The 24826-nt window shown below is 47.7% G+C and overlaps 1 protein-coding gene across 1 annotated transcript in view; it reads right to left on the reverse strand.

Moving 5' to 3' along the window:
- The window catches only part of MGAT4B (alpha-1,3-mannosyl-glycoprotein 4-beta-N-acetylglucosaminyltransferase B), a 47881-nt gene that overhangs the window by 1928 nt on the left and 21127 nt on the right, over positions 1-24826 (reverse strand). Inside the window, exons 2-13 of the mRNA XM_018081147.2 lie at positions 13509-13688; positions 12679-12819; positions 11721-11854; positions 9379-9425; positions 7224-7337; positions 6705-6780; positions 6213-6327; positions 5335-5465; positions 2296-2403; positions 1164-1357; positions 681-759; positions 141-228 (exon numbers count right to left, since the gene is read on the reverse strand). Coding sequence (XP_017936636.1) covers positions 141-228; positions 681-759; positions 1164-1357; positions 2296-2403; positions 5335-5465; positions 6213-6327; positions 6705-6780; positions 7224-7337; positions 9379-9425; positions 11721-11854; positions 12679-12819; positions 13509-13688 — 1407 coding nt within the window. The remainder of the gene's footprint in view (positions 1-140; positions 229-680; positions 760-1163; positions 1358-2295; positions 2404-5334; positions 5466-6212; positions 6328-6704; positions 6781-7223; positions 7338-9378; positions 9426-11720; positions 11855-12678; positions 12820-13508; positions 13689-24826) is intronic.

Below are 24826 nucleotides of genomic sequence, written 5' to 3' on the forward strand. Positions count from 1 at the left end.
AAATCCTGTTCCAACCTGGCTCCTGGCAAGCAGAAATGACTCTTTGCCAAGCAAACAGAACTAAGGGTCTTGATTCACATGCAGGTGAGGACGTGTCATCAAACCCAGCAGACACTTTGCCACCCTGTGCCCCACTGTACCTATCTGGATGTAGCCATCCAGTGTCCTGCGGTATTTGACGACTGCACCTCTTCCCTCCTGCAAAGCTTCTTTATCCGACTGCAGGCTCTGCAGAAAGAGAAAGGTGTTGTGCAAGGCCAGTGGCAAGAGCCACCCAAAAGCCCCAAGGAACAGCAGCAAACCCAGAGCTGCCCATGCCAGCAGGCCCTGGCACCTCATTCCCTGCCTGGCACCCTGAGCCTCATGCCCCAAAAGAAGAGAACATTTGCTGTCCTCAGGCTGCTGCTTCCACTGCACCATCCTGGCTCCATCCCCTCCTCTGCGGCCATCCCACCCATTTGAGCATCCTCTCTGCAGGCAGGGACTGCTTCCACAGCGATGCTCAGCTGCATTCCTGAGGTGGCATCACACCGGGTGTGACCCTCTGGCTCCCAGCCAGCACCTCTCAGAGGCACCTGAGTCTTGTTAAGATTTTCCTGGTGGCTTAAAGCAGTTCCCTTCTCTCAAACCCCTTTTGCTTCGCACTCCACCCTCACCTCAATTCTCAATAAAACACTCACATCAAACGGCAGAACCTCCACGGTCGTGTTGAAAAGTTTGTCTTCTGGATGCTCGATGTTCCCGCTGCGGAAGAAGAACCTGTGGCAGAGACCAAAGCCATGGAAACCCACACTGAGCGAGGGGGGACATGATGGCTTTCACCCCAGTTGAATCATCAGACAGCTCAACCTACCAGGCACCTTCCCAAAAAGCCCATGGCACATGGCTTGGAAGGAGACCTTCTGTGCCAGACTACCTAACTCACGGACTGCTCACAAGTGCAGGAAAGCAAAGGGGGCTCTGGCAAACACAGTCCCACCAGAAAAGGGTCAAATCAGCAAAGTCAAATTATCCTCCCCCGGCAGGAGCACTGCTCCCTCCTCTTGGACAGCCACGGAGGAGATGGGCAAGAAATTTAAATTGCCAGAAGAGCAAAATGCAAGTGTCTCTGCATGCTCCAGGCTGTCCCCACACCCCCCTGCTGACCCCACCCGAGCACTGGCCTTTCGATCCGGAGCGGTTTGAAGAAGCGGAATCTGATGAAGTCTCCTGCAGTGGGAGTGAAGGCCCAGAAGAAGTCCTCCCGCTGGTAAGCCTTCTCCAAGGTGAAGTGCTGGTAGGTTTTCAGGCTGGTGCTCACCTCAGCAGGAGGGTTGACGTGCTCTTTTCGCAGCGCCTGCTTTCCAAAGTCCTTGTCCTTGTGGGGCACAAAGCAAAAGGGCAGAGAGGAGCCATGAGCTGCTCTTGCTTGTGAGGAACTGAGGTCCCAGCAACAAGGCACCGCAAATTAAAAGCTCTCCATTTGCACAGCACAGAAGGATGAGGGATGGAAGTGATCTGGGGAAGGCACCAGGCAGGGGAATGCGTGACTGGATCCCAGGACAGAGTTTCAGGAGAGACAGCACAGAGAAACACTTCTGCTCTGCACTCTGATCCAGCACCAAAGAGCCTTTCATTGCCCAAATGTCCCTGAACGCATGTCCCTCCCCCAGGAGCTCTGGAAACAGTCCTTACACCTGAGGAGAAGGCAGCTGGGAGAGGGACAATAGCATAAAAATGACTGGATTACACAGCCTGATGGGCACTGAACTGTGATACAAACTGGATTACACCACCCATTTCCCTGGGAATCACACAGACATGGGATGAGCACAGCCCAGGGATATGTCTATGGGTCCTGCACATGTAGTTGTGGGAAGCTTGATTTTGTTGATGTTTAAACACACATCAACAATTTAAGCTCCCACATAGCAAGCTCTAGTTCACCTATCACCAAATCCCAGGAACATGGAGTGGGGTGGAAAGGAAGTCAGACCAATCCAGGAGTCATCTCTCCAGGGCTTTTCAGTAGATGCTTCGAAGTCACTTGCCCGGTTTGGCACTTTGGATGGGTGGCCAGGACCGGTACCAAGGCTTAAGAACTTGCAGTGACTCTTGGTGCATGTCACTGCCATTCTGAGGAGCAGGAGCTATCTGAGCTCACTGTAACTCAGAATAAAACACAATCACTGCACAGAAATCCAGCTGCCACCATCCCACCAGCTGCTGTCACTGATGTCCCCACCCAAAGGCAGCCAGTTCCCAGGTGCCTGCAGGACAGGCCACCTGCAGCTTGGACAGGCAGCTGGTACCCACCTTCAGCTTCTGTATCTTCCCAGCCAAGGAGGAGTGGGTTCCCACGTGCTGGAAGAGCGAGGGCTTGAAGCGGATCCTCAGGTTTGCCTTCTGCCTGTCGCAGTGTTTCTGAAACGAGACAATCCTGCTGTGCCCCGGGCTCAAACCTCTGCGGGCAACTGTGGCCCCCGAGAGGGATGGACAAGGGCACGAGGAGTGACAGACAGCCCTGCCTCTCCATCTCTGTGCCCTGCTGTGTTATTTAGGCTCCAATAAGGCAAGAGGGCTTTTGGCCACACTCTGGAGAAACTGAGTGACTCTCGGCCACTTGCCCACAGGGCTCTGCTGGGCAGCCAGAGTATCCAGGTCTAAGTGCCAAATTTCTCCTTGCCAAGCATAGTTTAGAATGCTGAGCAAAACCTGTCTGTGCTGTCAGCAGGGACAGCCAGAGAATTTAGTTTCTTTTGTCCTTGGCTTATTGGGAAAGCTTTTTTCCTACAACTCAGAGCTTGGGATCACTGATGTCTGAAGGTACAGTAAGTCCTGGGATGACTCAGAGCCCAGGTGAACAGGTACTAAGTGTGGGCTCTTTTTGGATGGGCAGTTTCCAGTTTGCTGGCAGGTGCTGTAAGGAGATGTTCAGCACGTGCCATTGTCAAAGCTGCTGGGCTGTTTCATGCCTATCCACCACATAAATAAACTTGGAGACGCAACTCTAATCCAGGCAGTGATTTTTCATGGTGTGGAGGGAGAGAGACGATGGAGAGGGAATAAAGGACAAAAGGGAAAAACACTGAGAGCGTGGGGAGGTGAGAACTCACATTTCAAAAATAGTTCATTTCTCTCAGTTTGGGGGAGCAGGACAAAAATACTGGTTAAAAACTGCACAGAGAGGGTATTTGTTATCCGGCTTTTGCTTTTTCCAGGAACAGAAATGCATGCACACCCCTAACACCATCTGCTCTTGCAGCCTCTCACCCAGGAGAAACCCCGGCAGAAATCCCACCACGGGTGCTGTGTCACTGGATGCCTGTCACAGACAGGGCACCAAACCAAGCCCCCACCAAGGGCTGCCTGCACAGGCCACTGCCACAGCGCAGGGAGCTGGGAAATTCCAGGCATGACCCCTGCAAGCTGCAAAGGAGATAATCCCCTAATCCAGCTCACGTTACATTAGAAAATTAAAACCAGCCATGCTAATGGGACAGAGCCTACTCATTGCCAGCAACACTGGATGCAACCCCACCAGGTCTATCTCACTCTGGATGAGGAGAAGAGGAGGAAGGGGAATGGAGGGAGCTACAGCATCTCCTGATTTCTCTTTCTCCCCTTTTCCCCTTCTGCTAAAGAAACATTTGCTGAAAGCAGTCTTGTCTCAGCCAAGCCAGGAGGGGGAATGGCTCAGTTGGTGGTAAGAAGGTCATCCTTTCACACAGCTCTACCACAGGTAAATCTAAAATTAGTTAAAAAAGAAAGAGCAGAATATATCCAGAGCAGGCAAAGCACTTACCAAAAGCTCAGGTCAAACAAACTTTCAATCAAAAAGACAAATCCTCCCTGCTACCAATTTGATTCTGCACAGTGGGATTTACAAGGGAAAGTCATGTTTGAAAGAGAGCTGTGCAGAGTTAATCATGCAAACAGTGGGGGAAAGGAGCCAGAAATCCACATGGAAAGTAGGTTAATTTTTAAAAAGGCAACATGTTTAAGAGGTTTGCAGTTTCCCCTGGGAAAACCTTGGTTCCGCCAGGTAGGAAAAGATGAGTGCAGATGAGTTAAGGAGAAGATGAGCCTGCACAGCAGGACCTGCATTTAATCAGTGCTCAAGCTGAGGATTTCGAAGGTGGGGGCACAGACAGCAGCATCATTCCCAGCTCCATCCCAGCATCCAACAACCTGGCTTTGCCCATGGTTGTGAGGACTATGGGGGCTGCTGGACAGGTCTGGGGATTGCTTTGTCACACCTGAGCACATGGTTTAAACTGCCAGGAGGACTCAATGGACATGATCTGAGACTGGTCCTGCTGCATAAGGGGGATTGGAGCTGACACCATGGTCTGCCAGGGATCAGGTCAAATTAAACCACATCCTTGCCTCAATTCTGCAGAGCCCTGAGTATGTCCCATCCTCTCAAGACATAAATACAATATTAATTCCCAGAGTAACCACTTGCTCTGGCATTTGTCACCACAATGTAGTTGTGACCATGAGGTCTGTCCTAAGTGACTGGCTCCAAGCTCTGCATGGGGACTCCACTGCTTGTTCTCCACCGGGGGAGGAGGGTGAACAAGCATTTGAGTAAACACAGTATGTTCAGAGGGGAGACAGAAGAGTATCTGGTGGTGAGCTCATCTTTCACCTGCTGCCACACACATTCCTCCTCTGCCCTTCCCACTCACTTGAGCCCCTCACTGCTGCTGCTGCTGGGAGCTCAAGCACAACCTCTGCAGGGCGCGAGAGCTCATGGCTTTGTATGGACATGGCTCTGCAAACGAGATGGCAGCATGAAAACAGAGCCCATTTCACCTCTCTGCACCCTCCTAGAAACCCTGACAAGAGCTTTGTGTGCTCTGGCTTCACTCTGGCAGACTGTGCAGGGCGGGCTTGCTCTGGGTCATCCTGGGTGAGCTCTCTGGGCAGCCTCCATGTGTGCTCCGGGCGCTCCGGCACACGGGGCTGGCGTCAAAGGGTCATTCCGGGGTTACAGTCAGCGAGCAGGGAATGGCTTCAGGGAGAGAACCACACCGGAATGAAAAACAATGCAGAAGAATGGGGAATGGCTACTGTCCTCGAGGACTGGAGGAGGAATACCCTGTTAGTGCTTAGACGCAGAAATAATGCCTTTTCTGGCAGCTGCAGAATACAAAAGCCTGAACTCCCAGGTCTCTGCTTGCACAATCCACAGGGGCACCCTGTGGCACTCTCCACAGGGATGGCACGGATCGGTGCAAAGTCAGTTAGCACCAGAGCTCACAGAGAAGGTCCTCTGGAGACACAGCCAAGCACACATTTGCCCACACACCACAGAAGGTTTCCCTTCAACTGAGGTTGTTCACGTACTGCATCTTTCTCAGGGTTGCAGACTTTCACCCAAAGGATGTGATCCAGCAGCCAGTCAATGGGTTTGTCCTTATAGAACATCAGGATGAACTCCACAATCAAGCTCAGATCCAGAGACTTGAACATTTTTCCTACAGCACAAAGAAAGAGAGAAGAGAGAGAGGAGCTATGGTATGAAATGATCAAGAACCAGAGCTGGGGAGTAAAAACATGGGAGACTGGGCTGCGAAAGTGGGATCTGTCCATCTCTCTACGTAAAGGAAATACCGTGTGGCTCTGGTTTATGTACCAGCACTGCTGGCACTGCTAATACAGTTCTGGATTTAATATTCATCACAGAATTAGAAAGAATTAGAGTCTCACAGGTCACAGCAGTATCAAAAGGTCTAAAACTCTCCCACTCAGTAGTGAGAAATAAGGATGAAAAACATTCAGCCAGCTGCAGGACAGACCATTTCCTGCCCCAAAAACTACAAGTTTTAAGCCAATCAAACCAGTATCCAAAACAACAGATCAAACTGCTACTGCAGCCATGTACTGCTGATCCCAAAATAGTTCTGGGCTGATGTAAACTTCCTTTTGCACACTCTTAGGCAAATCCAGATCCTATCCAGTCTAAAAGCTACTGGTCACATTTAAGCTTTTGGCTGTCAGCTGGGCTACTGACCAGGTTTATTTTTACTAAAAATGAGTATCACCAGTACCAGCTGTGAGGATCTTTCTCCCCTGTGCAAAGACAAGGGTCATTGCAAAAATAGGGAGGGATCAAGTCCAAGTATTTTACCATCTCGTGGGGACAATTTGTTTGGCCAAGAGCATAAATGCTGTCACTTGTGCCTGTGCCTGAAAGGATGGGGGTGAGTGGGGGAGAACCTTACCAATGAACCCCAGCTGAGAGAACTCCAGGATCATCCACTCCTCAGAGGGCTGCTGCAAGGCAAAGTTCTTCATCGTGCTGAGATAGTTTGGTTTGGCCACAATATCATCCTCCAGCTGCAAAAGGAAAGGACACTCAGTGCCAATGACACATGCAGGTCACAGTAACAATCTCTCTATGCAGAGCAATCCCACCACAGACCAGAGGAAAGCTTTGGCACAGACCCAGTTTATTTCAGAAGATGCATCAAGCAGATTTTTCTCGTTCAATATAAAAGCTAAAGGAAACAAGGATTCCTGCCCTCCCTAGGTGGGAGGCCTCCAAGTCTAAAAGTACTTTAGAAACCCAGCTTTTGAACCTATCTTGTTAAAACCCACTGCCACTCTGCTGCATCACACAACTAGACATGCTCTTTGCCCTCTCTCAGCTGGTAAGAGACACAGTGAACTCTCAGGTACCCCCATCTTCCCTCTGCCCCCAGCACCACACCCACCTGCACATAATAAATGCCTTTGGACTGGGCATACATCATTAAAAAGCAGTAGTCCAGGTTCTGCTTCGTCCTCCACCTGCAAGAGACAAAGACAGTGGGAGTGCTGACCTCTCCTGGGATAGTGGGGTGCTCCAGGGAGCCTCCCAAGGCTTGGTTTAAGCCAAGAAGGTGACACAGCTCCGGGAGGTGGAGGGGATGGCATTCAGCCTCTCCCTTTTGGTCTCACACCGGTCAGCTAAGAGTTACTGGAAGGCTCAGGGACTTCCAAAATGAAGATAATTTGGGTTAAAATGAGCCCCTTGTTTGGTGATGGAAACAGCACAGCAGAAGGCAAGCCTGGCAAAGCTGATGCCAGTTCATCCCTGCCACATCACACCATATCCTTCCAGCTCTTGGATAAAGCAAGTTTAAGGGCCTTGCCTGACCCTGCAGAAGAGCTTTCTCTGCTGGAGTAGGCGGGGAAGATGCTACAGTTCCTTAATTCAGGGCTTGCTTGTTTATAAGTTCATTGATTCTTACCTGACTCTTTCCTTGGGGTCCCCAAAGGATTCCCGCAGGTGGGAGAAATCAGGATAGAAATGCGGAGACGGGGAAATTACCTCCAGGAGACCTGAGTGTATTTCCTTTGGGAATCTGAGGGAGAAAAGCAGCAGTAAACAAATACCTCCATGTCTGACACACCACGGACCCATCACTGAGCCGCAGACCCAAACAGAAAATACAACCCCTTAAGGTCAAACTCCCTCGGCAGCTAACGCACTTCCAGGCCTCACCAAAGGACGTCAGCAGGGATTGCCATGGAGTTTTTAAGCTGTTCTCTCCCTCCCATGGTCTCTATTTGCTGCACATGCTCCTCCTCCCTCCCGTGCACACACAGGTCAGCTTTAAGGACCAGCCATGAGCACCATGTACTCTTTACAGGCTAAAACGACCAGCAGATGGGTTCACCAAAGAAAGGACTTGCTGGCATTACTGGCATCTAGAGATTTCCCAAATGCATCAGTAATTAAAATTAATTTAGCTGAGATTACGCCATACATTTCTGCTAAGTTGCTTGAAACACTGCTGTGCTGTAGTTCAGACAACCAGCAGGAATTCTACCTAGTTCTCTTATGCTGATAAAATCAGCATCTACTTTTCCTATAATGTGCTTAAGAACCCTTTAAAGAGTCAAACTCAAACAGAAAATAATGTCACCCATCTGAAAAGCAGGCAGCTACATCACCCTTGCAAGCAATACCCCAGGATTGCTCTAACTGTGAGAGATAAGCGGGAAAACCAGTTATTTTTATACTGCCTTTTCAAGAACATTTGGTGCAAGGCTGATTTCCTTTGTTTGTGCAGAGTCTGCAGGACGGGAGATGGGGCAGAGGGAGACAAAGCAGCAAGACTGCCAAAAACTTCTCACTTATTTTTCCCTTCCTTATTCCTTCCTTGGGACTGGCAGGTTTTTCAGCTAACATTTTCAAATCTTCCCTTCCTCGGGCAGCAGCGAAACAGCAGCTTCTCACTGAGCTGCACTGAGGCAGCAACAGCTTTTTCCCTCCTGCGAGAGAAGTCCAGCCTGCCCTGGCCCCACACCACCTCAATTCAATTTGGAAGAAAAATAATTTCAGTGAATCAGGGAGGGGTAGGAGGCACTGGAGAGGGGGATGACGAGAAATCAAATCATTAAGTCAATTAAAGTTTCAGGTCTTCTGCGCAGAGGCGCTCTCTGCAGCGGCGCCCGGTAATTTCATCAGGATCCATCGGACAATCAGTCCATTATCCCCCGATAAGTGTGTCCTCCTGCCAGCAGGCAGAAGGAGGGGAGCCCTGCCAGCTCCTGCACAGCAAGATGGAGGGCTCTGTTTCAGCTCTTCTGCAAGTGCCCGGGAACACAACCCTCACCACGCACTTCCCAGCCCCTCTCCCATCATTGGCTCGGGGACGGGAGGATGTGCTGCCCTTTTGCTTCTCCTTCGCAGGGCGACTGCGATCCTTTGGAAACATGCAATCGCAGGAGCTGGACCGGAGTCACTGCCCCTTCTCTCATCACCTTCTTCCTTTGCCTCAGAGCTCTGACGCCGTTAACGCCTGGACCGGCTCACGGTTAATGATCCAACACCAGCTTTGGCTTAAACAGCCACAGACGAAGCTGCAAAAGCCACTGAGGCTCCAGGACATAAATAGCAGCCAGCACAAGAGACAAATGTAACTAGAGCCTGAAACGAGGGGAAAACAAACAGGCTGGAGAGGGAAGAAAGATGGATTGTGGATTTTTAAAGCAAAATAAGGCAGGAGCAGTTGGGTGTGCTTCCCACACTGCCCAGACTGCGCAGAACGGGTACGGGGCTGCACTAGACACAGAAACAACTGGAAATTTAAATAATCCATCTTCTCACAATGCCCCAGGACAGAAGGAGCAAAACAGAACGACACGACTGCCTGTGTTAAATGCCGTGAGCACAAAGCAGACTCCTGGAAGCTGCATATGCACTTTGGAAGAAGCAGAAAGTGGAAGCAGCAATAGCAAAGGCAGCCCAGAGTTTAAAAATGGGGGAAAAAAACCCCCTGAAACAACAACAAAATAAAAAAGGGAAGCAGAAAAGTGTGTGTTTTCTCCTTAATGAAGCTATTCCCTGGCCTTGCTGCAGGCATAAGCTGTATGCTGAACCCACTTGGAAATGCTTACAAGTTTTTGATATTCTCTGCCACTCCGGCTGTGTACTGTGGGTCCGTCTGAAAACAAAAGAAAAGCAGTGTTAGAGCCTTGAGCCTCAGCCTGTGTCCCCCATGGCTCAGAAATCATCTTCAACACCCCCCGGGGGTACTGTCAGCACCTCTGTACCATCTTCATTCACCTTCATGTCTCCTTTTATCCAGTTTTACTCTCACGAGCCCTCCTTTGTGGCCAATGTTAAACAAAGGCATCACACACCAAAATCCATCCCAAAGGACTCAAGCACATCTTCCCCATGTGCTCTTGTGGCACTTCTGCCCCTGCCAGCACCAAGTGTTTGCACAAAGTGTTAACTTCTGGGCTATTTATTTTTTCCCTACACCCACTGGCTTGCATCCAAGCAAATACCCTCGGCAGAAGAAGATCTCCACCCCTTTGGTGAAAAAGAGGGGTTTATTTATAAGTGTGCATTTTTCATTTCACATTCATTTTGACACTTTCCTTCCTAAAAACCCTCAGTTTGTTCCCACAATCAACCTGGCAACCCATGTTGGGAGACAAAGGTCGGCAGCGCCGCTGTCTGTGGATGAGATAAGTGCAAACACAGGGACAGGCACGGGACAGAAAACATCTGCAGAGTGAATGGGAAAACAAAACCCCAGAACAAAGGGCAGGAGACCCCAGAGCAAAAACTGTTCCTGCTTCCTGCTGGTGGCATTGTTTTGGGCAGTCAAATGGATCACAGGACTGTGGTGGATCTGCAGACGCAGCATCGCAGAAGCCGGGACCGGCTGCTGCTGCGCTCGGCGCCGGGTGGAGGTGAGAAGTGAGACACCAGGGACATGTGTCACAAGCTGAGGACAGCACTTCCACACTGGAATGGTGACAAGGGAGGGTTTTCTCGAGAGGAAAAGGTCCCTTTCCTAAATAGGGCTCAGAGTCCCAGCGCCGGACTGATTTCTTACCTCAGTGCTGCCAAAAAAACAGCCAACGGGAAAAACAAAGGCAGGAAACATGCAGCTCCACTCCAAAGTGTCTGAAACAGTGGGTTGGTGACAGCCAAGCTGGCCACCTCACCTCAGGGCTCCCATGCAGCAGCCAAGGAGCCCCCGGGTCTCTCAGGCAGCCCAGCCACTGTGGATGACACCTGCAGTGGCTCTTGGAAATGAGAGGTCCCCATCCCACAAGGGACATTCAGTTGGTACACTTGTGCTGAGTCCCCAAACTACTCAGCATCTGCTCCAGGTTCATACCCTCTCCACTTTTTACTCTTTATCCCGTGCCCAAGGAGCCCTAACAAGTGTAGGTACATAGAGACATGCTTTGGGAAGAGGCAGAGCAGGCACAGAAGTGGGTGTAGCTCCAAGGGCAAACTTTGTGACAATGGTGGGATCTGCAACAACTTCCACCACTGCTACTGGGATATGGCCTGCGTGCTCCTGCACTTCACAGTATTAGAATTAATTTACTTAATTTACTTAATTATTTATTCAACCTACACACTGCAAAAACAGCCACCAAACCTGCCCTGGCTCCAAGGGAGGCAGATGACAGCCAGGACCAAACCTTGTCCTGGGCACTTAGGGCTGCACCCATCTGTGCATACCTTCTTGTACAAAATACAAGCCAGAGCCCCTGAGGCCAAATGCTACTCAAAATGTCACATTATGGGTAAACAGGCAGCAAACCCGGACATTCATCTCTGTTCCGCTCCCAGTAACAGGCTACTGAGGTTTATCTTTCTCACTGGATTTCTGGAAATTAAGACAAATGCACTTCAGGCTCAAGAAAATAATCCTGAGGGGAAAGCCATGGAGAAAAATAACCATCTAAACCCATAGATAAAAGCAGCTCTAGTGGATTAATGTATCAAGGCTTTTTAGCCCTTGGATTCAGCAACTGATTCTGGGCTCCAGGCACCAGTACAAAGAGGCATATTAGTCTCAGCCCCAAATCATCGACTCTTGGGTTTTGAGAGGGGCTTAGGGCTGTCCTACAGGTGCGTGGTGAAACAGCTGCTTCAGAGCTCCTCTAGACAGGGTCATGGGGCTGCTTCAGCACATTTAGGGAATAACTACTCAAGCACCCTGCAAGAAGCATCACAATTTAGATGAGATGTGCCCCACAGGCAGCTGCTAACATGACACATTTGCCTGTTCACATCCTGACCTTCTCTGGCCCAACCGGTGTTTCATTTTGGGCAAGACACACCTGATGATCCTGGGCTGGGCTTATCCTCCCAGCAAGGGACAGAGCTGGTGGCTGGGTCAGCGGTGTCCTGTTTGGCAGCAAGTGTGGCAGGCAGTGGGATGGGAGCCAGGGAAACAGGGCAAACTGGGAAAGGTGTGTCTTACCTCGGCAATGAGGACAACGATGACAGAGTCCTCCTTCTCCTGCTGAGTGAGCTCTGAGATGAGGGAGTTGAGGGTGTCCGTGAGGTAGGAATGCACCTCCCGCTTCACGCTGGGGATTCCCATCACGATGGACACTGCCCAGGGCCATGGAGAGATTTTAGAGAGGGGGCTGTGTTGGGCAAGACACTTTGCTCTGCTCCCTGACCACCTCACGGTTCACCTGCTCAGGGCCAGGCTCTGTCATTAAAACCCAGCAGTGAGCAGCAGGTTGGTGGGTTCCTGGGCTACGCAGGGTTCCCACGTTCCTGTCCCCCAGCCCAGTGCCAACCAGCAGCACCCCAGTGCACCCATGGCAGTCAGATAGACCCTGCCTTTTCTTACTGAAGGAATGATGTCTCAGGAAACACCAAACCCACTCCCCCTCCCAGAGGCCTTTTCAGCCTGTGAACAGCAACTTCAAGACCACTCTTGTTCTCCAAACCCCTCCCATGGCCAGAAGCACTTCAGTTTAGGAGAGGCAAGTCAGTTCTTTGGTGTTGGGTTGGGATTTAGGAGCAGGGGGGAATTGTCTAGTAACCAGAGTCCTGTTCCAGATGGGATTTGTTTCCTCAGATGGATTAGAGTTTCCAAGAAGCACCTGCAAACTATGCATTATCTGACCCCCTTCCAGGCAAAGGCTAGAGCATTCTGGAGATGGAAAGCAGCAAACAACATCTGGCAGAAGCATCGAGAACATTTTAGGGCCAGTCCAGAGCACAGACAGCACTCCCCTGTAGACTCGCAGACGTGACATGGCTTACCCACCCCACATGTCACGATACCAAGGAAGCTTGCATGATGCATGCAGCCATTCCTCCAGTCCTGCTCATTCCTGCACCACAGCCAGGCCCGGAGGAAAGGGGAGGGACAGGCACCAAGGTGAGGAAGGGCACCAGAAGCAGCACTAATTCCCATTTACCTCCAGTGCGCCCCTGTCCCACATGCACGGCTGGCTGCAGACTGTTCTCCTTAGACAGCAAATGTGGCAAATGATGGAAGATGGTGGGAAGGTGCAGCACATTCTTGTTGGTGATATTCCACAGTTTTAACTTGGTTTCGTCTTAAAAAGGAAAAGGGAATCAATTGCAAGGCACAGTAGGTAGGAAGAGACTGCAAGGCAAAAAGCCTTTTTAGAGCAGCCTGGCCACCTGAGACTACTGCTGGGTTATAAAAAATCAGGCCAACCTTTAACATGCTACCACAAACCCAATTAAAGTTCAGCAGGAGCCAGGAGGGCCTCAAAGAAGTCCCAAAATATTTGGGAAGGAGAGGGGAGAATGAAGATAAAATGAAGGTCAAATCAGATCTTTCTGTAGAGATCCAATTTTCTTCAACCGAGCAACTTAAGAAAAAAAAAAAAAGAACAAATAAATTGGCGAGGGGTGCTCAGCCAGCCTAACTCCTTCCTCCCCTCTCTTTGGATACCCATTTTCCATATGGATTCAATACAGCCATAGGAAACGGTGTGTGTGACTTTCAAGGGAGGAAAAAAAGCTTGTAAGCAAGCAAATTGGCAAATATCCTCAGCAGAGGCAAATCTCTGTTTAATGATGCATATGCACCTCTAATTAAACAGGAGTTTAAGAGCTCCCAAGTCCCTCTGAACTCCACAATTTGCTCGTGCCGGGGGAGAGAAGAGCAGGTCCTGTCCACAGCCCTGCACACACGCACACCACGCACACCTCTCTACCTCCTCATTAGCAACAGCTTCAAAACTGCCCGAGATCCTCAACTCCTCTGTTTATTCACCAGATAAGCTGCTCCAGGTCCGGTTTATATCCCGCAGGGCCTGCTTCTCCGAGAGTGCTCTCTTGATCTCCTCCAGGACCAGGTTGAGCTCCTTCGAGCGCTTCAGGCTCTCCTGCTCGGCTGCGTGCAGGCGGTCCCGGAGGGCGAGGAACTCCCGCTGGTAGATGTCCACCACGTCACCTGTGGATGGGAAAGAGAGAGAAGTTTTGTCCTCTGTGCTCGGAAGGTTTCCAAGGCACAAAAGCAATGCCCATCACTCATACCTCTCCTGTCTCCCCAGTCCTTAAATCATGGATTTAATGGGAGCTGTGGCCCAGCAGGCACCCATTGGTGAGAGGGTCGGCGAGAGGGAAGGTTAAGTTGCAGAACAAAATAAAGTTACTCCCTTTTTTCTGTTTTAACTTGGGTTCTGGGTCATGTAGAAATAGAATCATAGAATTGTTTAAATTGGGAAAGATCCCTAAGATCATCAAGTCCAACTGATAACCCAGCACTGCCATGTTCACTACTAAACCATGTCCCCAAGTGCCACATGCATCTTTTAAATCCCTCCAGGGAAAGTAATTCCACCACTTCCCTGGGCAGCCTGTGCCAATGCTTGACGGACTTTTCCATGAAGAATTTTTTCCTAATATCCAGTCTAAACCTCACCTGGCACAACTTGAGGCTGTTTCCTCCTTGTCCTGTCACTTGTTACTCGGGAGAAGAGACCGACCCTACCTCCTGTCAGGGAGTTGTAGAGAGTGAGAAGGTCCCCCCTGAGCCTCCTTTTCTCCAGGCTGAGCCCCCCCAGCTGCTCCTCATCAGGCTTGTGCTCCAGGCCCTTCCCCAGCTCCATTACCCTTCTCTGGGCACACAAATACCACCATCTCCTGGAGGACCCTGAGCGATGGAAAGCAAGATGCTGGCAAGGGGAAATGTTGCTCTGCAGTGAGATGAGGGTTTAGATTGCACCTCCTCCAGCTTCAGAAAAGAGTTCCAAATTTTAACAGTCAAAAGAGATTTTGGGAATCTAACCTCTCCAAAACATGTCAAGATAAATATCACATGGCAATATCTGCCTGGATGCTTATATAAATTTAAGTGTTTGGATACACACTGTAAAGATACATCATAAACCTAATATATAAAAAAGAAACTTCTGATAAGGCAAGAAAGCCTTTTGTTTTGAAACAACATCTTCTCCCATGCCCTGTTTAGGCAATAAAACTAACAAGAGCCTTCAGCTGGAACTAACTATTCAATAGCTGGGAGTGGAATTGGTGAACCACTAACAAACCTTCCTGGGATGTTTTTTTCCCTATTATTAATGAAATTGCTCATTAAAAATACACTTTTATCTGTGGTCACTCATGTGTTTTCAGCACGACTATAACTCACGGGACTATACCCAAAACAGATTTATCCCCTGAATAGTAGACTCTTAACCCAAACACGACCAGGAGAGATAATGACCAAAAATACTGCCCTGGAACTTCCCAATGCAGGACTAAATATAAATCAAAGCAATTGAAAAAAGATACACTGACTGCATCAACAACTTCTATTTTGGGGTCCATAAAGAAAAAGAAAAATGAATTTTGAAGATCAGACATCCAGCTCCAAAGCACAGAGTTTCCAAGACAACAGTGCTTCCCAGTCCAGCTCCTGGTAATGCTTTTGCCTAGGAAAAGTTTCCCCTATTCAGCCTTTTCCCCCAGAAGAATCTCCTTAAAGACTCGCTGCTTTAGCACAAGTCCCCCTCCAAGGCAGTCTGGCTCCTATTAACCTTTTGACACTATTTTCAAAGCCATGGCACACGGGGAGGGAGCAGAGGAAGTTACACCCATTTGATTACTCTGTCCATCTGACAACACGTTATTCAGCGAAAGTCAAGGACAGACATAAACAAGACCAGTCCTTCCCTTTTCCTGTGCAGTGCCACTCTCTCTCCACTCCCATCGAGAAAACGTTTTCAAATGTGCAGAAAAACAGGCTAACACCCAGCTGAGTGCTGCCATGGGAATTCACAGGAGGATGTCAGCTCCAAATTGACTCCACCATGAGTAAGACCTTTACCTGTTGGTATCTCTCAGGCACAAGAATACACCTTTCAGCTTCCCAGTATTCTAGATTACAGGTTTTCCTACTTGTATCTTTTACCAGCTGCATCTGTGAACACCAGCAAGGAACAAGTCTCACTTTCTGTTTTTGCACAACACGATGGCTTGTGCAAGGCTGGAAGCACTTGGCTCTTGGCATCCTGGGGGGTTACTATCCCGTGGATACTATCAAAGCCAAATCACAGCCAAAGGCTGCCATTAGAACTCGTTCTGCAATACCTGGAGCAGAGTAAAGGCAAGGCTTTGCACTTAATGGCTTTTTCCAGAGCACTGCACTTCATTTGTGTCAGATTTAGAAGGGAAATGTCACTGATTATTCAGTCACTAATGACCTGCCCGCCGAAGCCAAGAGCTGTACTTTTCCTTAGACTGCAATGGTGATGTGCAGTCAACCATTTGCTGCTTTTCTGGCTAATGGTTGGAAATGAAATTGTATTTGTTTCCAGCACTCTTGTCCTATGATGTCTTCGTAGGCTTTCTATTCTTTAATTAAAATTTCATGAAATTTAAAAGCTGATCGATCATGACTGGTTCTGATGACAGCTTGAACAATCCTAGACAAAGCCTGAGATGGGAGTACAGTTTCCCATGAATTTCCAGTAATTTTGCACTCATCAGTCTGCAGTGACACGTGGTTGCAGATCTGTGTCCTCACAAAAACCCTCACCGCTCAGCCAGGGAGGGCTCTGAAAACCCACGAAGGGCAGCAGAGGATAAAAGGGGGGGAATTGGCTCCCATCTCTACAAGCAAGGTTGGACACAGAAGTGATTTGCTGCTAATTAGGCTGAACAAATTTTTCAGCTAGTGTCAGTTCAGCACAGAGCCTTTACTTACCTTTCAAAGCAGCAGCACTCCCTATCTACATATTTATTGTATTCCCTCACAGCACAAGATAACAGAGCTCTTAAAATATCCCCAGACTCATGCACTGCAGGACAAAAACTCTCAGCTATAACTATATCTAAACAAAAAAGATTTAGCTTACTTTTTTTTTGAGAGATAACACATTGTTTTGGGCTTAAAATATACTGGTTTAAGAAAGAAAGAAGGTGTTATGTGACAGGCTGCAGGACAAACCCGGGAGACCAAAAACCTCTCGAACTTGCAGCACACATTGTGCTTGGCCAGCGCCCTGCAAAGAACCCATTTCTCACGTTGCCAGGGCCCATATTTGCACTCAGTGGTTTTTCACAAGCTGTTTTTAGAAGCAGGCTGGCCGTGAAGCTCCAGGAGGGCATCAAGCATCCTCCGGTGCTCAGCAGGGCAGGGAAGCAGCGCTGGGCACAGCTGAGTGCCAGTCACCATCTGTCCATCCCATGCTCACTGGAGCAGATCTGGAGGGGGGGATTCCTGGAGTAGGGAGCAGCCTGGCGCCGAGGGACAGAGGCCACAGGAAGCATCCAGTTGAGCATCACTCACTGACCAGTGTCTCCCCACACTCCCTTCTCTCCCCAGCCACAGCTGCCAGGCTTCATTTTTTTATCTGTGAACTCTGTGCTGGGTTTGCTGAGCAACAACACAAACCACTGGTGAAGCAGAGGGCAGGAATGGCTTGAACGGGCCCTTTCAGGAGTTGAAGCTCCTGAAATGTTCCAACTCAGAACATTCTGTGATTCTGTGATTTTCCAGGAGCCAGGATGCAGCAGATGGGCACATGTTGGTGGGGCTTATGGGTGCCCCAGGAGTCTTATGGATGCCTCACAGAGCTGAGCTCCTGCAGCCTTTCCAAAGGATTTGTTCATGCAAGACAGCACCCGTTTAGTAAAAAGTATTTCTCCATGATGGAGAATTCTGTGGCTTCATTCTTATTCAAGTGACTATTAAGTGAAACCATGTTTGCTAGCAGAGGTGAGGGCTGAGACAACTGTGTCCACTCTGCTTATCCATTTTCAGTTTCTGAGCGAAAGCAGAATACCTAATCTGGTCCCAAACCAGCAGATGGGCACAAAATCAGTCTACTGCCAATAAAACCCCCACCTTGAAATCTCACATAGTCATCCACATATATATATATATATATATATATGTATGTATATCTGTATATACAGTCAGGAATGTTATAATTCTGTATTTTGCATTCTTCTTTCCAATCACACTCCAACCTCCCAGGGAGTCTGAGGTGCATTTTAAACACGTCCATATTTCAGGCCCAATTACTTTTGGTTTTGTTCTCCGCCGATAACCTCTCCCAGCAGAGCAGACCCATGGCCAGCACCAGAGAGTTCCCTCCAATTCAATCTTTTCAAAAGCAAACGCAAAGGCTTTGCTAGCTGGATTTGCTTCTCATTAGAAGACTTTCAAGAGACTTGGTTTAAAAACTAAAAACAACCCTCAAACCTCTGAAGTGTTTATCTCCATAAAATCTCAGCTCCAAGAGAATAACTGTACCTTTTGACCAGCTGGCGCAAGAGTTCCCAGGGTTAAAAGAGCCAAGAAAAAGTGCAGTTCCCTTAAAACATAAGTGAAGTTGGAGCAGAAAATCAAACTGGCTACAGAAAATTTCTCTGTAATGACTGTTCTCCCTCATTTTATTAAAAGCACCTCTTTAATAAATAACTGCTCCCCCCTCTAGGACTTGCAAGCCCCTGGGGGGACTCCAGAGCACACGAACAACCCCCTCCCCATGCTACAGCATCTGTGTTATCCAAAAATGCAAGCAGTGAAGAAGCACAGGAACCAGGCCCCAGTCATTTACAGCAGCTCCTGGAGTTAGATGATGATTAGGGAATTTTCTTTTTTTATGTTTTGATGTTTAATGATTTATATAATGTTGGCACTGCTCCACACATTACACTCTAGATTGCCCTGATTGAATCGCAACATTCATTAGGTCTTTTGCTAACAGAATTCCACTGGACCATTAAAATGGATAGAAGGAATTACTGTGCCGTATTGCTGAATTAAATTCAGCTGCAAAAATGGAATAGTCCTGCTTCCCATGGAAATCTGATGGCTGGTGCAGCACACAGGTGTTGGGCACACAGATACACAGGGATCGCAGTAACTCCACAAGAAACATTTCAAAAGCAATTAAAAGCATTAAAAGCAAAATGCTGCCCTTTGCTTATTTGGCTGTAGAAAGTAGAAACCTGTTTTACACACCCACCATTAAAAAATCCCCCAAATCATTGACCCAAAAAACACTGAGAAGAGACTCTGTCGGGGTACGTGGAGCTACAGGTAAGTTGTGACATTAAAATGTTCTTTTAAGTAGCAGAAAGAAAAAGAGATGATAGCTCAGCATCAAAAATATATCCCCCAAAGTCACTGCCCTTGCCAGGCAGGATGAAGACTGAGCAGGTCTTTTCCTTCAAATCTAAGGAAACACTAATGATGCTCCTGTGAGATGACACAGAAGAGAGACAAATCAGCAAAAAGTCAAACACTGTCAAGGCCATACTTCAGGGACTAGGTGGTATCTGGCAGGATGGACTTCCTAAAAGGCTCCAACAGTCACAACTATCCTGCTGGGGGCTGATTTTTTGCCCACCTGGGCAACCAGTGCCTTTTACTGGATAAGAAGGGTGGGTACTGCTTTTTGTAAGATGCCATAGACTCTTGATGCTCCAGAATAGCTCTGTGTCCAACCAGGACAGCACTTGAGCACAGTTGGAGTGCAATGGCAGGAGGAGTCACTCTTTGCAGTCAGTGCCCACCCAGCTGCTCAGGCCAGCACCACAGAGGCTCTTGTGCTGCCCCTGGGTCAGCTGCTGGGTTTGAGCATCCCACTACATCACCATCAAGCTGAGACAACACATCAGCCAGAGCAAGAGGCTTATTAAAAGTCAGCCTGTCTGAAAAAATGATCCTCAAATAAAGAAAGCTCTTTGCCCAGCTCCAATCTAGTATGTGTGTGTGTGTGTGTATGTGTGTGTTCCTTTTTTTAATACAGCCATTTAATAAGAGCCTGTGCTATCCTGAACAGCATTTCAACCTTCAGCAGCTCCACGTAATGAGATAGAAAAGCAGTGCATCTCTCCACTGATGGTCTCTCCCGAGGGAACACGGGCACCTTTAAATCACTATTTCTTTTTGCAGCAGTAGGTGTTGATCATATTTTTCTTGCGCGTCTCCTCGCTGGAGTTTAATGTTGTCTCAGCACACACGTCATCAGAAGGAGAGAGGAAAATTCATATCCCCTGTGCCTTGTTATTCAAAAGTAGGAGTAACTGTTTGCATTTGAGATTCAGTTCAGACAACAGGCACACAGATCTTTCAAAAAATAAGCTTTTTTTTTTTTTGCTTTTAAAGTCCTAAGTAGTAAGTTTTCAGGGATGAGGATGAGTAGATTTCCCATTATGGGGATGGTAAAACATAATACAGATGGTGAACATTGTAAATCCCCATTCCAAGGAGGAGAACAAGTCACAGAAGTGCCTCCACGCAGACCCAAAAGCTCCTCAGGGAGCTGCAGAATGGATGCAGGTGCCAAAGCAAGGATGTAGAAACTCAAATATTAGGAAAGCAAACAGTAATGCCCATCACCTCTGCCTAAAATGTCTTGGATCAGGGCAGAAGAGGCAGCAGAAGCTGTCAGATTGCTCTTGGATACCTGTAGAGCAGGTTTGGGATCTCTTTCTGCAGCCCAGCTCCGTGGGTGAATCACACTGAAGGGTACAAAGAGCTCCGAGATCACTGCGAATCCCCCGGGTTTTACCTGCCAAACAAAAGCGCTGGCAGGAGAGGAAATCCCCTGCAGGTATAAACCACCATCAGCTTCTGACAAGGGAAGTAGTGCTTCTGATTTGTCCTGGGGTTTCATCAACCCGTCCAAGGGATTTATGAGACAGAGAAATCGGAGGGTAATTCATTTTGCTGCAAAGCAGCTGAGGAGGAGAGGGGAAGAGGGCAAATACTGCCATTGATCTAAAGAGAAAGAAGATGGGATTAAACAGTGAATTTTCATCATAGCAAAAGGTTAACTATCTGGAGGAAGCCATAAGGGTGGGTATTAAACTCACCAGCTAATAGATTTAGTGAGGATCTGGGGAAGGGGGCAAATTTGTGAAGTAGCCAAATACGGAGCTGACAAGAAGGTAAGTTTGTCAAAGCCAGAAATGAAGCAAATAATCAGGAGAAAAGGCAACAAAACAGTAAACTGATGTCAAAGCTGATAGATGCAAAATAATTAGGTGGGAGAAGTCAAGGTATTTTTCACATGGTTCTTAATTAATAATATTAAGGAGACCACAGCCTCAGTGTCTTGATGCTGCTCTGCAGGCAGCTGCAATCCAGGGAAAAAAGGAGGATGGAGAGGAAAGCAAACAAGGTGTTAGTGTGCTTAGTGAATGGGATGAGGAATAATAGTATGAAGATTATAACATTATTAAAATTATGCTGCCTAATGTCAGAATAGTTTTCACCTCTTCTAAAATAAAGTATTAATACAGACTTAAAAGGGGCTTTAGAGAGAGTGATAAGAATGATCAAAGGCCTGAAAAAAAAGTACCTGCTCTGTGAGGAAAGAAAAAAATATATGAGATTATTCATTTTAGGATGGACATGATAATAGGGCTTATGATGAAAAGCATACAAAATAGAGTGATATAATGAAAATATATCTCAGACTTCCATTCTCCTTGTCTCAAAATATAGGAGTAAGAAACTATCCCATTCAAATATTAATTTGAAACTGATAAAAGGAAATGTGTTGCACAGGGAAAGTATACTATTCCTCTGAATTCACAGAGGAATTTAAACAATGTCGAAGACCTGGAAGGTGCTGAGCCTGGCCTCATCTAGGTTGGGAGCCTCCTCTTCCTTGGGAGAAAGACCCACCATTTCTATGTCTCCTTACAACTTAATTAGGAACACTGAAGCTTTCGTCTTCAAAGCAAAGCTAATTCATTAGCAATCTAATTATTTACCTGTGTAGCACAAATATGACTTTCAAAGCATTTTTCTCTCAAATGGAAAGCGAAGGCTTTGTTCTTGGTGGGCTTTTTAATACTCTTTATTTGACTGGGGAATAAAAACATGCTGAAAGTGAACAAAATAAAGCACTACAGAAATCATGGGTCATTAAACCTCGAAATAATTGCAGCTCGACAGGATTTTTAAGTGAGGACATTACACAGGCAAACCTGAGGGGTGGAAAGAAAGAAGGGAAAAAAAAGGGAATGGAAAAGGCTGAAAGCTTGTACATGTGGTCAATCCTACCAAACAAACCTGTGCATGGTTTAAAAGAAGATGTATTTGCCTAATGCACTGTTCTTCCATGGCATGGGCATGGAAAATGCTCTTAGATGCACCTCAGGGCAGCAGAAAGACTCACAGCATGTTGCTCTCTCAAATTGAAAATGCACATGCAGGAACCTGCAGCACCTTGTCCGTGCATCACTGAATTCCAGGCACATGGCTCCGGGCACCGACCATGCCATGGGCTGTTCTCCTTGTCACTTGTGACCGTCAGCTTCTCGCTCGATTGCAAACCAGTCACACCCAGTAAAAAACCCAAATCGGATTTGTTTGGTTCTCACCAAACCTCTGGACTGGATTTCTTTCCCTTTCACCTTGTTCTCACAATGAGCAGCAAAGCTAGTGAGTAAAATCTCGTGAACCGAAACAACCCTAAAGGAACAGCTGATGGCTGGAGTGTGCAGGACCACGTCCCCGCGGGTGCTGGCAAGGCCCAGCTCTGGAGCTTAACAGAAGGAGAAAACCCTGAAGCAGAGCAAATGCCTTGCAGTCCAAGAGGAAAACCCTTTTTATTACAACCTAATTAAGTTAATAGTGAAACGGAGGCCTTGTTTCACCAAACCCCAAGGCCCCCACGCATCCTGCTCTGTGCTCAGTGCTAACGACTCCCAAGTCTGTCCGAAAGGAATCCCTCCAAGAAGGGAAGTCAATCCTTGCAAAGGTCACTGTGCTAATCATCACGCCCTTTCTCCAGCAGCAGCTGTCGCTAATTGCCTGTGAAGGAGTTGAAATGAAATTCTTGTTAATCCTTCTCCCAACATTATTAAAATCCAACACCATCATCATCCCCCCCCACAAATGACCACGAGCCACCAGCACTTTGCAGCTGACAGACGAGCTCAGCCCATCTCAGGAGAGATGCGGCACTGGCGGGTGGAAAAATCAGCTCCACTTTGCAAATTGAAGGTGAATTTATTGATCAGCAGCAATAAGTGCTGGGACCTTGTATTTCCCCACCTCCTTGTGTGATCGACCATTGCACTCATCATTCCACTAAAGTTGCCACCGGACTCGGAACAGCCGAAATCCTGGAACGGGGGGAATTTGTTTAATCAATAACATATGAAGCTTTTGGCAGGGCTGAGTGTATGAGAGAATTTTACAACAGCGAAATAAAGTATTGCTGCGTTATAAACCAGAGAACACATATGGAAAAGTAAGAGCGATGCACTAAGAGGGATATCAAGGAAATCACAGAAGTTCTGGCTGGAGTCCCTGGCTCCGCTGATGTTAATAGCTGAGAACTTCAATGCAAGTCAGGTTTGACTTCTTTTTCCAAAAGAGTAACTCATTTGCAATGCATGTGACTGTATTGGAGTGAAAGGGTATTGAGTGTTCCCCTCGCTCCGCTGTGTATGTAAATTGTACATCTTGTCTACCTACGGATCCGCACCCACAAACAGGTCACAATTTCCCTATTGTACCAACATCTGATCGGATGCACGACTGTGCTTTGGGTAGAAGCAGATTTTAAAATCACATACTGATCACGGGGATGAGCTGATCTGAACTGCGTTTCATTTTAGCAGTCTTAAATAATTTGCAGAATGCCTGAAATAAAAGGCATGCAGAACCTTTTAAAAATTACTCAGCATTAATATTTGAAATATTTATCCCCTGGGGTGCAGGCTTGTAACACAAGCACTTAATGGGGTACATTTTCTTCTCTCCGGAGGAAAAACAAGACATTGCCATTAAATAGCACACTTAGACCAACTATAAGTGTTGATGCTATCTGAGGGCTCTTGTTTCATTTTATATGCTAGGATAATTCCTGGAAGAAAAACATACTGCTAAAAGAGTAGGAAGACCCACTTCTCCCTTTTGTCATTCACCAGCCAAGAAAACATGAGAAAGGGTCATCAAATAATGTTGACACCCCCTCCTACAAAACGAGACCAGCTGCTTTAGAGTGTGAAAAAAGCCTTTATTTCTTCCCCTTGCAGAAAACCCATCATTGGAAGCACAAAGATGAAATTACTGAATTGCCAGCAACAGCAACCTGCAGTAATTTAACTTTTCCCTATTCCAAAACAGAAGGACTAACCCAGAACCAGGTGGCCTTGGTTCCACATCCCACAGTAGCCCAGCTGCAGAGCTGCCCTGCAGCCTCATGCCAGCAGCAGCAGCAGCAGTGTTATTCCAGCAGACCAGCTCTGCTGAGAGGCAACACAGATGCTGGTGATGGCACAGCACAAGGTGGGGGTTGCAGGATGTTTCAAGGGTAGAAAATAAACAGCTGGAGGGGAGGAGGATGCTGACTATGCGGGTGTCCTACTGCTAAGACCTTTGGTTGCTTATTAAATGATGCCTGAAAGCTTCTCAACAAGCTGCTGCTCTGAAATGTTACTGGCATCTCCCACTCCCCCGTGCTGAGCTCAGGGCAAGGTGTCAGGAGTAGCTCCTGGTGATCTCCAGCTGGGTGTGTTGGAATGGGCAGGGTGCTCCCTGCACTCTGTGTCTCCTCAGAGGGCACCAACACCCAACCAGCCCCATGATCCCACGCGCTGATCCAGCTGGAAAAGAAAGCATCCTCACTGCTGGCTTAATTTTGGGTCAGATCATCCTGCTGACCGAGCCAGTGATGCAAAGGAAGCACACAGGAACTAGGATGCCCTTTTGGACAACAGCCCAAACGGAGAACAGTTTAAATGGCTCTGAAACCACATCCCTAGAGGTTTTGCTTTCTTGCAATGTCAAGTTTACGTAAAGGCTTAAAGGCAATGCCCTGAGCCTTACAGCCTGCTGCTTACCACCTCCAAAATAGAGAGCCTGGGACCACAAGATCATGGTATTTATGCTTAATTTCACAACTATTCTTAAAGTGCTGCTGAGTCCTGGCAGAGGACACTTCACGCTCCCTGTGAGCAGAGATATGCTGTTCACACCTCTCATTCCCTTTGAACATGTCTATTTAAAAGGATTTGGGTTTCCAGTATTTCACACACTGTTACCTTTACTGGTGCCATGTATAAGGTAACCTAATTGCTATGTGGGCTGCTGTGGATCAGTTTTCC

The sequence above is a fragment of the Manacus vitellinus genome, unplaced genomic scaffold (genome assembly GCF_001715985.3).
Source record: "Manacus vitellinus isolate BGI_N305 unplaced genomic scaffold, ASM171598v3 scaffold_51_pilon, whole genome shotgun sequence".
NCBI lineage: Eukaryota > Metazoa > Chordata > Aves > Passeriformes > Pipridae > Manacus > Manacus vitellinus.